At 45.2% G+C, this 15,748-nt stretch overlaps 1 protein-coding gene across 4 annotated transcripts in view; it reads right to left on the bottom strand.

Annotated features, from left to right (window-relative positions):
* Positions 1-7,872, bottom strand: part of Aplp2 (amyloid beta precursor like protein 2) — a 62,370-nt gene extending 54,498 nt beyond the window's left edge. For 2 of the 4 annotated variants that reach the window (XM_075966445.1, XM_075966447.1), the window contains exon 1: positions 7,653-7,860. In XM_075966445.1, coding sequence (XP_075822560.1) covers positions 7,653-7,757 — 105 coding nt within the window. In that variant the 5' untranslated portion in view covers positions 7,758-7,860. Of the gene's footprint in view, positions 1-7,652 lie in introns of all 4 variants that reach the window. The other 2 variants (XM_075966444.1, XM_075966446.1) reach the window with 2 other exon arrangements.
* Between the last annotated feature and the right edge of the window lie 7,876 nt (positions 7,873-15,748).

Raw genomic sequence — 15,748 nt, 5'->3', positions numbered from 1 at the left:
AAAAAGCAGAACTTCTTCAAAACCATTATTAAGAGAGTAAGGGGTAGGTAGGCTGGAGATGGTTCAGAGGTTAAGAGCACTTGTTTCTGTAGAGAACTTCAGTTCTGGTTCCAGCACCCACACAGCAGCTCATAACTAGCTGTACCTCCAGTTCCACGGGATCTGATGCCCTCCTCTGTCCTCAGAGGGCACTAAGCACAAGACACATAAGCAGACAAAACACTCACACATATATATAAAAAATTTAAAAATAAATCCTTTGTGGGGTTTGATTACTTCAGCGGTAGAGCATGTGGTTAGAATGCTAGAGACTCTGGGTTCAATTTCCAGAGCCTGAGAAAACAAAAATGTTCTCAGTAAAGCCAGGGAAAAAGCACATCTTAACTCCAAGTGGTAACAACTCAACTGTCCAAGGGCTATGTAAGTTGTGGTTTATTCAGACAATACTGCAACAGAAGCCAGTAAGCAACATTTCTGCTCAATACAAACAACTCTCAAAAACATGTTTAGTGAAAGACACCAAATAGTAAGGAATATGTTGAGTCATTCCATTTACAGGATCTTAAAAAGTGAAAAAGGAAATGTCAATGAGGACATCTGCTAAGCCTGCAAAGGATAAATACCTACTAGCTGGGGAGAGTTACTTCTGGAGGACAGAAAGGAGATATGTTTTGGGGGGGGTTTTGTTTTTGTTTTTTTTTGGGGGGGGGACCTTGGAAGTGATTCATGACAATATGCTTAGCTACTTTCTTTTATGTATTTGCAACTTTTAAACGCTCAAAATTAAGGGACAGTTGGGCCCAAATTTCAGTTGGTAGAGTATGTGTCTAGTGTGGTCATAGTCCCAGGTTCCAACCCCACCACAGTATAAATCGGGCCAGGTGGCACACACTTGTTAACTCCAGCAAAGGAAGTAGAAGCAAGAGAAAAGTCAAAGGTTAAACTGAGCATGGTGTTGCACACTTTTAAACCCAGTAATGGGGAGGCAGAGGAAGGGGATTTCTGTTAAGTTCAATGCCAGCCTGGTCTACAAAGGAACTCCAGGCCAGATAGGAATACACAATGACACTTGGTTTCTTTATTTTAAAAAAAAAAAAGTGCTGTGGAATATTATTTTTAACTAGGCAAAGGTGTGTTGAATTTGATTCTGCTGCCTTTGTTGACAATGCAAAGATGTGCTACATTTGTTTATGCTGCATTTGTTTAACTATGTTGCTCTTTCACCTTGCCAGCCTAAGGCACCTGATTGGTCTAATTAAAAAACTGAAGTAGCTAAGCAGGAGAGGATAGGCAGGACTGGTGGGCAGAGAGAATAAATGGAGAAATCTGAGCTAGAGAGGAGAGACCAAGGTAGAAAAAGAGGGAGGTGCCCAGGGCCAGCCACTCAGCAGATACAGAGCAGGACATACAGAAAGAAAGGTAAAAATCCAGGGAAAACGTAGATGAAGAGAAACAGGTTAATTTAAGTTAAAGAAAAAAGCTAGCCAGAAACGAGCATAAGCTAAGTCGAACATTCATAACTAATGAGACTCCATGTCAGCTCCGTGGGAGCTGGTTGGTGGCCCAAAAGAAAAAAAAAAATCCAGTACAAAAAAGTCAAGGTTATCCTCTGTTACACAGGAAGTTCAAGTCCAGTCTGGGCTGAGACCTGGGGTGGGGGAGGGGCAGCACTGAGACGGTCCAAAGGTAAAGGCACTTGCTCCTGAGTATAATACCCAGGGATCCATGTGCTGAAAGAGAACTGATTCCTGCCCACCCCTCCACACACACGTGCACACGCATGCACACAGGTGCACCAGAGCGATCTCTCAGAAAACGTCAAAACAACAAAAGACTTGCGAAAAGCCCTGCTAGGGAGGCCAGCAAGTGAGTGGGCACCTTGACATGTGCTTTCCACATTCTTACCTCAGGAGATCCTCACAGTAGGTTCAAATAAGGAGGAGCATTGCATCAGTAAACAAAGCATTCCATCTCATCCGCTAACTTTTAACTCAGAGTAATTCGGTAGGTAGGAATACTTGTTTCTCTTTAAGACAACTCACATATAGGGCTTCCCAAGTGGAGAGTGCTCTTGTAACAGACACTGGATTGCTACCATCAATAACTCTTCAAACCAAGTCCAATCTGATTCAAGGCTGCTTTGTTCTCCAAAGCAGGTCCAAGGGATCGGAGACTACTGAAGTTGGCCTATCCCTCTTCTACACAGCCTTGCACTGGTTAAAAGCACACAATACTAATTTTGGCCAGTGACATTTAAGGAGTCTCTTGCCAGCAAACTGGGAAATGTTTCTTCGCCACAAAGGGAGACACACAAGACAACTTTCTCCTCTGGACATTACCATCTTCAGAGAAGTGAGTCTCAGGAAGGCAGAGTAAAGAGGTCGCTGGTGAGTTGCTCAATTAACTAGCTTTACAGCTATCCCATGCCGAAATTTAAGTAACTTCTGTCTGAACCTCAATTTTACTAATTACACAGCTCACTGACCAAGATTTGTAAAATACATCCTGAGCCGGCAGCCTCTTCCCTGAATAAAGCCACACCGCCAACTCTGATACAACCACCTCACAGTGAATAATGCTGTAATGTGTGTGTGTGTGTATGTGTGTTAGAACACAAAGATAAAACAAGCTTACTATAAAAGAGTTTGCACTTTATGAAAAAAATCACCAAAAGGTTTTTATAATCAATGGAAATACATAAAATGGCAAAGTTCCGTATAATGACATGAAAGAGTTGTTGAGGTTGGTGTGTATCAGTTCATAATATAATTTGCATGAATTTACAGAAACCTAGAGCCAGAAACATCAGAAAAGAAAAGCAGTGGACTTAGAATAAAACAGACAGACTCATGCCCTGGCCAGACTGTATGACCATCAAACCCTGGAATCTACTGGAGTCAGTTTTTGGGTGGTAGTGAGAATACCTATTTCACCAGACTAAACTGGTGTGGGGAGCATCGCTCATTTGGTACAGTATTTTCCCTAATTTCAGTTCCCTGATGCTGCCAATGAAATCCTGAAAACACATGCAAGTGCATTTGGACAGCAGGAAGCAACAGATGCATGCAGCTTCCATTACTGCATCATTTGGCATCCTGCACAGAACCAATAAGCGGTTAGTACTACTAGACAAATAAAAAAGGAATAGTCAGCTTTCTAAGCTTCCTATTTTAAAACATTACAGGGGCTGGAGAGATGACTCAGTAGTTAACAGCACCGCTGCTCTTCCAGAGAACATGGGTTCAATCCCGAGCACCCAGAGGGACTCACAACCACCCAGTTCCCAAAGCTCTGGAACCCTAATCTGACATCTTCTAGTGCAAGTATGAACAAGGTATAGATATATTCAGGCAAAAACACACATACAGTAATAGCAACAATAATGAAAGCAAATACAGTTTAAGACAACCTCATTTAAATAATATAAAACAGCTGGAGATACAAATCAGGGCAGAATACTTCTCTAGCATTCTTTTAGGTCTTAATATTCATTTCTCACCAGAAAAAAAAAATTACTTCTCAGCTGGCCATGGTAGCATGCCTTTAATCTCATTACTTGGACAGCCAGAAACAGATCTCTGTGAGTTTGAGGCCAGCCTGGTCTACATAGCAAGGTTCCAGGCCAGTCAAAACTATATAGTGGAAACCCATCGAGAGAGAGAGAGAGAGAGAGAGAGAGAGAGAGAGAGAGAGAGAGAGAGAGAGAGAGAGAGAGAGAGGAAAGAGAGACAAAAACTCACTTCTCAAAACTTCAACACTTCACGATAGTTTAGTTTAAAAAAAAATTATTCCCTCAGCAAAAATAATTATTTGTTGTACTTGATACACAGGACTGGAATCCCTTCCTATCTGAATGCACCTACATGGTCTACTTTTCAATTTAAGCCATAAATCAAGGTACAGTATACTAAACTCAATTAAGCTTTGAAGTAATCTAGTTTATCACACTAAAAAACAACATGAAAATCAAATTAGAGGCAATTTAGAATTCTCTTCTCAACTGGCCCTTCCATGGCAACTGCAATCTAACAGAGATTAGCTCTTACCTTTAGTACACAGAAAAGTTATTTTCTGTAAGTAATTCATTTTAAGAGAATTAAAAATAAGTGCTGATACCAGTTTCAATATGCAGAATGCGCCACTTTTGCAAAGCTCCTATACATCATATATCTGGAAATGGAAACATCACCAAAATTTTTGATGCTGAGTGCAGGTAAATTTCATGAGCGCTGTTTGCACAATTTTGCATTTTTGCAAGCTTGGGGTCATTTCTAATACAACTTGAACTGAAGAAAAACGTTAACAAGGGGAAAAAATAACATTCAAAATTGTGCTAAAAAAAAAAAAGGCCACCCCCCACCCCCCAAAAAAAAACCCACAAAACTAGGGCTCATGTCAACAACTTGAAGCAAGACTATGGGGTAGGCGGTAGCATTGCTATATTCAGTTGTGCTGACAATGTGCAGGACCAGCCGTGAGCAGCTGAGCACACCTGCGCACAAGAACTATAAAGGGGCTTACATAGGTAGCAATCAATTTTCTAGCAGCCACATCAGAGCACAAAGAAACTGAAAATTAATGTAAATGCATTTTAATTAGCCAATGCATTAATATAAAAGTTGATATACTTTAAGTTTTCATACTGAGTCTTCACATCCTACTGAATATGTTACTTCACAGCGCATCTCAATTCAGAAGCTACAGTTTCACAGGAAAATATCCGACTGGCATTTTATTTCATAAAATAAACTTTTCAAAGCAAATTCAGAAAATGAAGCTTCTTCAGAGTTTGTTTTCCCAGTCAATGAGATGTCTCAGTAGATAAAAGCATTGTTGCCAGGCCTGATCAATTGAGTTTGTTCTACAGGACCTACACAGTCAAAATAGAGAAGTGACTCCCACACTTTCTCCTATGACTAATGAATGTATTCTTACAAATATTTTAAAGAGGGGCTGGAGAAATGGCTCTGATTGAGAGAGCTTCCAGCTCTTCCCAAGGGCCTGAGTCTGGAGCCGGGCATGCACATCAGGTGGCTCACATTCAATCACTTGCAACTCCAGCTCCAGAGAATTAATCCAACAACCTCTTTTGGCCTCCAAGGGTACACATATGCCTTATACTCAACAAAGATACATATGCAAACATAAAAATAAACCTTTTAAAATATTTCAAGGATTTTTTTTCAAAATTGCAAATATACACTTCTTTCCTCAACCATGTAAGGCATGTAGCAAGCAGGATTCCGCGTCATTGGTGGCCGGTCACACTATGTATGACTGCTCAGTTTTGGACGGGAATGAAATAAATCCCTTCTACAAAAGAGGACCACATTGGTAAGATTCAGTGAGTTCCTCTGTTGCCAGCAGTGTTTTTAAAGCATAGCTGTAACAGAAGCAGTACCCTGATAGACTCCGACAGTCCGCACCACCTTCCAGTCTTTCCACCTTGGTTGCTGTACTTGCGCTTCCTGGACACTGCGCTCAAAAGACTGCTTTCAGATGGAGCAGAGCAATCAAGTTCTGGCTCTCAGATGCTTCAACATCCATAGTAAAGGGAACAGTTTGGGCACAAGCACAAATCTCGTGGTTCCTAAGTGGGACTTCAAACACAAGAGAACTTGCCCTGGGATTTATGAAAGGAAATGCCCCGAGCAGAGGGAGGTGGTTTAAAAAAAAAAAAAAACAGGTGTAAGAGATTAATTTAGTCACCACCAAGCAACAGTAAAGATTCTCCAATCAATAATTCTGTGCCAAGCAACCTGATCAGATCAGGGATTTGGCCAGAATCCCTCTGGCTAATCTCAATAAGGGCCTTCTCAAAGACATCCTGATTTAAGCCATTCTCATCTAAATTAAGGCTTTAGCAATCCTTTGCCTAACAGCAAGTACAAATTACACACGTGAGTAAAATTCTGCCAGTCAGCAAAAAATAAAGACCACTTGAAAAGATGACAGTGTGAATGAATACAGTTCCAAGGAAACAAAGTCTCCATAAAACACCATTTTTAAAGCGTTTTGCAAAAATGATTCTTACTTTGTTTAGCGAGACTTTTCAACTCACCAGTGTGGCTAACAGTCAAAACGAATCCCTGTAACAACAAACCCTGATAATGGTATTTTCCCCTGGAGACCTGTTAATGGGTTCTTTAAAACTGGTGAATCCTGTGCTGCGAATTCACTAATGCCTGAGGTTTCTCACACCACTGGGAAGTGAGGCTGAGTGTGAACAATGGTTTTAGACACCCTGACCCATTACGTCCCACCTAATATATAAAACTCAATTGCCCTACCCCCAACCTCTTACCTGCTTTATGTAGCTGTTTCCACAAGACAGCTTATCCGGGATCACAGACACCGCTTACTTACTGTGTGAAGGGCAAAATAATCTAAAAGTTCACGTATATGAACATCAGCTATTTTCCACTTAACACTTATCATCTTTTTCTCCACCTCGGTCAAAAAGTTTTAAGCAGGACGTATACAAAGGTTTTCTTGAGCTGTTCCACCAGGAGGATTTTTCCTCATCAGATTTCTTCTACCCAAAGACATATTTACACATTCTGTAGAAATGGATACATCCTAAGCTGGGGTTTTACTCACAAAGTTCTCAGGTAATCCCTATTTAATCAAACGCAATCTCTGACATTAGCTCAACATGCAGAAAGCCACGGTGGTTTTTAAATACAACGAGCAGGCACTAAGAAATAAACTACACCAGAAACACACATTCCAGCCCAACGGCTCAAGCACTAATTCGAGAAAACAGGTAAACAAAGTCCCACATCTCCCTCGGCGACAGAGGGTTCTTGCGGTGAGGCTAGGTGCAGAGCACGCCGCAGTACGCGGTCCACACCCGCTTCTTCCAGCGCCTTGAACTCCCCGCCAACCACCAGGGACCCCCGCCACTTCACCAGGGCAAGCAGAGATGTTAACAGGGGTGACCTCTGGTGCAGAGCAACCCGTGGGATTCTGACCCCGGGAAAGTACTCCTGAAAGGCTTTTCCGATGTGTTGGCGGGGACCTTCCCTAAAGGCTCATCGTTCGTGGGAACAGGAAAGCCCGGCTCCCTAGTTTGCCAGACTTAAGCAAACGGCTGGGAGGCGGTGGAGGGCGCAGGGCGTCCCGCTGTCCCGGCGGCGTCTCCCCGGCATCTCGGCCGCTCGCCAGGGCTGGAGCCGCATCCCTGCTGCCAGGTCCACCTGGCCAACCAAGGCTGCGAGCCGGCTGCCAGGTGCGAGCCCGAAGCCGAGGCCCCGCGACCGCTGCGGGGACCAGGGACAGCGCGCCGGCCGCCCCCATTTAGAGAGCCGCTGAGCCGCAAGGCGCACGGCCGAGGCGCGCACCGTCCCGAGGGAGGGAGGGCGCGCGGTGCGGTGTCCCTGAGGATGCGGCGGCGCCGCCGGCGGGTAGGGGGCTGGGGCGGCCCCGCAGCCCCAACGCCTTTCATTTGGCCTCTGCGGCGACGGAGGCAGCCCGACCTCGGCGCTAAGCTCTGCGCCAAGCTGAGGCGCGCTGGCGGGGGGCTGGGGCAGGCAACCCGCAGCAGCGCCGAACCTCGCGACGCGCCCCCGCCCGCGGACCCACGCCCGCCCGCAGGCCGTGCTCCCCGGTGGCCGGAGGACACACCGCTCCGGCACTCGCCCGGTCCTCACCTCGATGTAGCCAGCCAGAGCCGCGGCGGGTGCCTTAAGCCCAAGCAGCAGCAGGACAAGAAGCTTGCCGGTGGCCGCAGCGGCCGCGGTCCCAGTGGCCGCCATCCCTCTCCGGGTAGCTGTGGCGCTGGACGCTCCCGCTCTCACGGGCGATCAGACCAGAGCGCTTTTCGCACCGCGACCCAGAAGCATCTGAAGCCCGTTCGCCGCCGCCCCGGGGGTTTTACACCGACCGGAACTGACTTCACAAAACCACACCCCTCTTCAGCGGGGCCCAATACGAATCCGCATAACTGGCCTAAGATGCCGCCCCTTGCTCAGCCCAGATCCAATCAGGGCATGGACGCGCCCGCTCCCCTCCCCGCCTAGCGCGCGCCCCCGCATGGCCCCGCCCCCACCCGCGGCCAGCCCCGCCCCCGCTCCGGACCCTGGGCCGGGGGGCGCACGAGTGTTCCTGGGGCGAACTGTGGGTTGCTGCTCCTAGGGCAGGAGGCTCCCGTACGGTTATCAGTCGGTGTGGCTCTGCTTCATCCGCCCTCAGCCTCGGGATTCGGGCAAGCCCCACTCCCCCACCCCGGCGGGGTATTTTCCATATTCCTTTGGGTACCGCCCTCTTTGGGGGGTTCTGGAAAATGTTTTAATTAAAAACAGGATGAATTGTTGGGAGTCCAGGACGGTTTACAGAGGACCATCCCCGAGGCCCGGGAGAATGAAAACCAGCGTTCTGATCTCCCTAGCGCTTCACGGGCTGTGCTCTTCCCCCAGACCGCTGCGCCCTTGCTTCGCCCCAGAACAGCGCAGTGTCTGCACGCTGTTGACCTCTGCTCCCTAGGTCCTTTCCCAGCTCCTGCCTCGCCGCAGCCCCTGCCGCACAGAGAGGCCTTCCACCGAGGCCAGTGGCGCCAGGACCACTGAGACACAAGCCATCCCCCCCCCCCTTTCTCATGTATCAGGATAGGCTTCTGGCATCGTTTTTCTTCAGTTTAAGATCTCTAAAGCAAAAGACCCGCTTTCTCTCTCTTTTCATGCTTCTCAGCATCTCGGCTCCTGGGAAAGCGGCCTGGTGCCCCATTTCACAACTGGCACCTTGTCCTCCCCATCACGAGGGCTCTGCTGGCTTTGTTTCCTTTCCGTAGCGGGTGATTTATGTACCACCCTCTGCAGAGACCTGGACTCATTTCTTTAGCTTCATCCAAATAGAGAACCGGGTTCCTCCCCACAGGAAACTCGTAGTGGAGAGGGAGAGTGTCCATGGTGGGCCGAGTAGGACAGTAAGGACCCTGTATTTTACAGATGCATTCTGCAACTACGTGCCAACGTGAGAAGTCCCGCTGTGGTGAAACTGGCTCTGCCTCATTCTCCAAAGATGCCAGGCACCTTTCCATTGCACAGCCCTTCCTGCTCCTACTCTATCCCCGCGGTTCTCCATTATCCACCTACAGGAAACATCGTCATTCTTTCATGCAGATGTCTTTTCACCCATCTCAAAATGCTGGGAGGGCTGTATCCCACCTCCTTGAGCTAGGTCTCTATGTCTCACATCACTGACAAGACTTGTGTGTTGTGCCCAGTGCCTCTCCAAATGGGACATCATCCAATAAACGTTGCGTTATTCAATCCAGCGGCCATAGAACTGGCTTGAGTTTAATGCTGAATTTGCTGTCGCTCTCATTTATACATTGAACAAATGTCGTGACATTTGTCAATGAAGCCTTTGGAAGGTAACTAGGTTTAGCTGAGGTCATGGATAGGGGGCGTTTCATGATGGGATTAGTAGCCCTTAGAAGAGATAAGGGCACTGAAGAGCTTGCCCTCCCCTTTTTGGATCCTCCCCCTTTCCTCTGTCTCTCTGTCCTTTATGAAGACATAGTTAATGGCATCTAATGCGTGGGAGAGAAAATAAAATATAGGAAATGACTTAGAGGTCTTCAGCTTAAAACAAGTTGGTCCTGAAAAAACTTTATTTGTATTTTCAGTCCTAAATACTAAAGAGTGTTCATGAAAAGTAATTGGTACATTCACCAATATTCTGGACTCTAAAATGTTACTGTTTTTATTAAGTGATATTGTTGGAGTGTACTTGGTCTTGAAGCTCACATATAATAAATTGTTCCAAATTATGTTCGTGTCAATGACCAAGGTTTAAGAGTGCCAGATCTTAATTTTTTATTATCTTTTGTGCACAAAAGTAAAAGGCTCTAAGATAAACTTTTCATTCTATTTTCCTAAGAGACAGACTTTCTCTTAAAACAGTTATCCTCCGTGTACATGCAAGGCATGTGCATTTCTTTGTTTGGGAAAACTACTTCTAACTCTATCAGGATTCTTTATTCATCTGTCATGCATGTATCCAACATATATGGAGAATGCAGACTGTCCATGACTGCTGCTCCCAAATGAAATTGTTTTCCAGAATCAACTAAGATCTTTATTACAAAGAACTCAAACCTCACAGTCGGGAGGCAGAGGCAGGCAGATCTCTGTGAGTTCAAGGACAGCCCGATCTACAGAGTGAGTTCCAGGACAGTCATGGCTGTTACACAGAGGAACCCTGTTTTGGACCCCCTACCTCACCCCCCCCCAAAAAAAAGAACCCAAAGCTCAGAAATTCTGACTCTCTAAGGCTAAGATGATCTAAGGGAATCAAAATATGCAAATATTAATAAAGCTTCCTAGGAAATTTAATTCACTAGTATTTTATTTACTCTAGCTCTGGTAACTGGACACAGGACTTTGAGCACACTTCTCTTTTGCAGATACTCCGTCTTCAGCTACATCCCCAAACCACTAGTCCTCCTAAGTAAGGATCAGCACTCAGGCAGACCAGTAGAGGGTGAGGGTTGCTTGTAACCTCCTCCTGCTCTTTTCCCATGATCCAACTGTGTAATTTCTGGTCAGTGATTCTAGGCTTGAAATAATCCATAAGTGTCCAGTTTCTACACTTTATCGTCTGCTAAGAATTTAAAGGAAGAAAATCACATTCTCTGTTCAGCTGTTAATCCCAGAATCCATATTTAGTTCTATAAGCTTTTCCCTGCTTTTAGTTTTGTTTGGGTTTTTGGCTCATGGATTTTATTTTTTGTTGGTCTTTAAGAAATGTAAGAGAGAGAAGAATTTAAGGATTTTTTAAAAAATGGATTGGTAAGTGGAAAAAGAGAAAAGAATCGGTGCTCCAAAGCATTAGTTCCTCAATTCGTGGATATGACGGACAGGAATAACACCACAACACCCCACAACGTTGTTGTTCTTGCAGTTCAGGCTGGCCTCAGACTCGTGACACTCCTGTTTCTGTTTCCCGAATGAGGTTTTGCAGGCCTGTACTACCAACCTCGGAAAAATAATTTTAATTGGAAACAAACTTGCAGATTTTTTTTTAGCTTTCTAAATTAGAACATTAAATTACCATACCTAACTTGAACATAGGGGGCGTCACGTATACTTGCACTTATTCGGACGGCTGAGGCAAGGCATCCATTGGCTCTGCAACTGGACGGAGGGCACCTCGAGCGACATGGAGACCCTATTTCTTTGGGAAAGCATTTTCTATGACTAAACTATAGCTATATTGTCACCACGGTTTTTATTATAGAGCAGCTAACAACAAAAAGGGTAAGAAAAATTTACTTTCTGATAATTTCTTGCATGCCTTTGTTGTTTCATTACAAATCATGCTTGTGGATGTTGGTAATGGAATAGTCCTGTTTAACCGCTGCTGGGACCATTGCAGCAAGGGAAAGAAATGCAAATGACTAATATTCCTTGGCTAATGCTGGTAGCCTTCACACACCTGCTTCCTGCTGCATGTTGTCTTCTTCCTGATATCTTTGGCTGATTCAGTATTTAAGACTTGGTCCATGTATTGTTTCCTTTGGGGTAATTTGGTCATTGTCATTTTCCTTGCTGAATTTAGAACACCTTAGTGTCTCTCCAAAGACACACACCTACCCCCTGCTACACCATTTGTTGGTACCACAAAACCCTTGAAGGGCTACCTTCAGAGTCTAGCATTGGGATTATTCTTAACGAGCATTCAAAGAGTATTTGCTAGGTCAGAAGCATGCATAGCTTAGTGGCACAGCGTGTGCTTAGCGTGGATGAGATCCTGGGTTCCATACCCATAAAGCTGTTGAATTGATGTCTAACGTATTGAGCTTTAAAATCTGGCAGAGAGAAGAAAAATTAAGCATGCATAAGTATTGTGCCGGGTGGAAAGTCATAACCAGCCTAAGGGGAAAACTGGAGTTTCTTAAGATGAGAGTGTGAAGGAGGAGGAGGTCAGTCACACCTGTGCTGAGGACCTCAGCCAGAGAGTGTGAAAGAGAGGGTACGAGAGACTTCCTGGGCATGTACAGCGAGCATGCACACAGGTTGTACATAAGCCGTGTCGGGGGAGAACAAACAGCATGGAAGAAGCAATCCAAGCCAAGTGTGGCCCTGGGAAGCCAGGGAGTGTGTAAGGGAGCATATGAGCATTTGGCTTTATTGGAGAGGAGAGTTTTTAATACATAGCGAAGACAGGAGAGTTGATTTGTTTACCCAAGAAGGTATAGATAAGAAGGCCAGCCTGGTCTACAGAGAGAGTTCCAGGACAGTCAGGGCTACACAGAGAAACCCTGTCTCAACAAACAAGCAAACAAAACAAAATACAAAACAAAAATAGTGCAATAGGAGCTTTATTTTAGATTCATTTATTTATTCACTTCATATATATTGGTGCTTTGTCTGCATGCACACCTGCACACCAGTCGAAGGCATCAGATCCCATTATAGACAGTTGTGAGCTGCCATGTGGGTGCTGGGAGTTGAACTCTGGAAGAACAACCAGTGTTCTACACCTCTGAGCCATCTCTCCAGCTCCCCCAGAGCTGGTCTTTTTAAACCAGAATGAATGTGACAGCTACATAAGGAATCAAGTGCATAGACATATGACAGAGAGGCACTGGGATTGGATGGAGACAAAGACAAAGGGAATCTCTTGTTCAGTTGCTGCCTGAGAAACCATGGTATACAGTGGAGGTAAAGAAGGGGAATAAAAAGAACTTCAAATGTCCAAACAGAGCAGCTAGGAAAATGTGCTGCTGCTGCCGCTGTCATTGGCAGAAATAGAGAAAGTATGGTTATGATATGGGAGGCAGATGATGTGACATCCCAGAGACGGCGCCTATACAAGATGCCTCAAGTACTTGGAGGATGATGCCCAGAGAGATGTTGGAATCAGGGTTAGAATTTGGTGAGTTATCTACACAAAGTTTATCACTTCAATCTGTGAGATAGCTAATGGGAAATACAACAAGAGGAGCAGAAAAAAATCAGAAAGATGTTATTTTTCTAGCCAATCAATGTCAGGCAGGGTAGCAGAGAATAGAAAATTAGACAAAGTCAAGTAGTATGAAGACTAGGATGGGAATGCTGACCTTGGAGACGTGATCACTGGTCATTTCTTTGTAAAGAGAAAAGCTACTTGTGGGAGGTGTAAGTGGCTGTTCAGTGAGAAGAGCTAACAAGTAGAGTCATCTCTTAGAGATGCTCCCTGCTTGGCTTTTGATTTGTCAAAAAGACACTCTGATAAGTCCCTCAGTGGGCACATGAAAATACATCAACACCTTGCCTTTCTTTTCTCTCACATTTGAATGCGGCTTTGTGATCTCCTGTAAAATCACACTTCTAATAATAAACAGAGAAACCTCTATAGCGATGACTCGGAGCTCTGCCCACTGACGGTATCCCAGCCAATGAGATTTCTCCCAGGAGTGATTGCTGCTAATTAAAAACATGACTCGGGAGGTGTTCGAAAGTTATCTAGCCAGCCTATCTTTCTCTCCGGCTTAGAAGGCTTCAGTGTTCGCTCTGCCACTAAGCAGAGCAGGTGGAATTACTTCTCAGGGAAACAATGGCGCTGCTTGAAGTAGAACAGGTTTGGCCTTAGCAGGTTTGGCCTTATGTGAGTCACGGCTTTACCACATGAGTGGATAATGAGGATGTGGAGATTTTCATTTGCAAAGCCTTTCTTCTAATTCCTGCTGTTCTAAACTAGAACAAGGATTTGTCAAAGAAGACAAACATCAAGTGCTTTTTTATCAGGGTATAGTCCCAAATTTGAGGCCCAAGAGTAAACATGTGAATATTGTTTGTTTTCAAAGATAGCATTGCTGGCACTAATTAGAGTCGAAATACATCCTAGACATGTAGGTATGTCTAAGATCAAATGCCTGAAGATAACACTTAAAACATACAATGAATGTGCTGATTTGTTCCACTAAGACTCTGGCTTGCAGGCTTGAAGCAAACAGATCTGGTTTGGTTTGGGTTTTAAGGCTTCTTGGACAAGACTGCTGGGGCTCTCACCAATGCTTTAGAAAAAAGACTGGGGCAAAAGGGCAGCCTCGAAGCTTAGTGTTTGCTCCCGCTGCAAGTGATGAGGGGAGGAGTGGTCCATGTGGGTAAGCCAGCCTGATTGGCTTCCTTCATCTGAGGCTGCTCCCAAGTCCCCTTGAAAGAAGCCGAGCTTGCACTTTACTTGGTTTGTTCTACCTCCACGCTGTGATTGTTTTTCTCAGGTGTCTATAATAATGTCATTTTTGGGGGGTTCTTTTTTGGTCTAATTCTAAGAATTAGAATGATCTTCAGCCTCTAGTACAGAAATGTAAAATGCTGATGAAAATCTCGAAGGCAGGAGCTGCCTCCACTGTAAATTGGTATCCATGGCCATCTCTATATGACACTTGAAGGCCTTCACTCTGAGATACCCAAATCAAAGAATTTGAAAGTGATTGATTGAGGGCTGGAGAGATGGCTCAGAGGTTAAGAGCGTTGCCTGCTCTTCCAAAGGTCCCGAGTTCAATTCCCAGCAACCACATGGTGGCTCACAACCATCTGTAATGGAGTCTTCTGGCTTGCAGGCATACACACAAACAGAATATCGTATACCTAATAAATGATAAAATATTTAAAAAAAAAAGAAAGTGATTGATTGAAAGTGTCACCCCAGCCCCTGGCATTCATCCTTGGGGTGCCAATGGGGCGCCAATGGAGCAAAAAGCTCCATCTCAAGCCCCCTCCCTCTGGGAGCTACCTTGGTCCGGACTCCAGCTCCGGAAAAGCTCAGCAAACACTGACCCCTCCCCAGAGAGGGTCAGGACCACTCCCACAGGCTATTTAGGATGCTGCCTAGAAAAAGAACATGTGGTTTTGGGTTTTACGTAGTTTCCCCCTCCAGCGCCCCCCCTTTTTCTCTTTCCCCCACCATGTTTTCCCAGCCACCCGGGAGCGCTGCAGTAAACACGGGCATCTATCCAGTCTAATTTGTTCTGATTGGAATTATTTGCATCGGTGGAGAGGCTCGTCTTAAGAATATTCCTAACTGAAAGCATTAGGCCATCATCCTATCCTGTGCAGAAGTCCCTTCTACAATATCCATAATGAAGCTGGGCTCAGAAGTGAACACTGGGAATCTTGTCAGAAGGGAGACTGGGAGATGAGAATCACTTGAACCCCAAAAGTCCAAGACTATCCTGGGTAATGTCTTGAGACCCCAGTCTCTAAAGAAAAACAAGGAAGCTACAACATATGTAATGAAAAGGTGGGGAAACCCACAGCTCTACTGAAATATGTCTCTTATTTTGAGACAGGGTCTCATTTACCCTTAGTTGGCTGAAACTGATTATGTAGCTGAGAATGACCTTGAACTTTTTTCAGTTTGTGCTACCACCGTACCTGGTTTATGTAGTGCTGAGGCCTGAACCAAGGGCCTTGTGGGTGTTAGGCACATCGTCTATCTAGTAATTCTACATGCCCAGCCTCCAAATTTTTGTCTTTCTATGGAGCAGATAGTCCTCATACATCCAAAGGCACTGTCATTCTCCATGTGGCCCCTCACTCTCAGATCTTTTCCTTTGTTATAAATATGACCCCTTCTTTAACTCTTTTGACTGTGACGATGTCTCCAGACACTCGGGTTATCCTTATACCTCTCTCTATACACTTCCTAACCTTCTAATGACCTTAAGATGTGGAATTTAAAAAGCACAAAGTCATCTGGATAGGCGTTGACGTGGGACATGAAGCAGCGTGACAACACATGGACGGAGAAGAAGAAG

Source organism: Microtus pennsylvanicus, chromosome 3 (genome assembly GCF_037038515.1).
Source record: "Microtus pennsylvanicus isolate mMicPen1 chromosome 3, mMicPen1.hap1, whole genome shotgun sequence".
Classification (NCBI taxonomy): domain Eukaryota; kingdom Metazoa; phylum Chordata; class Mammalia; order Rodentia; family Cricetidae; genus Microtus; species Microtus pennsylvanicus.
The sequence above is the reverse complement of the archived record's forward strand: the minus strand, read 5'-3'. Positions and strand labels throughout refer to the sequence as shown.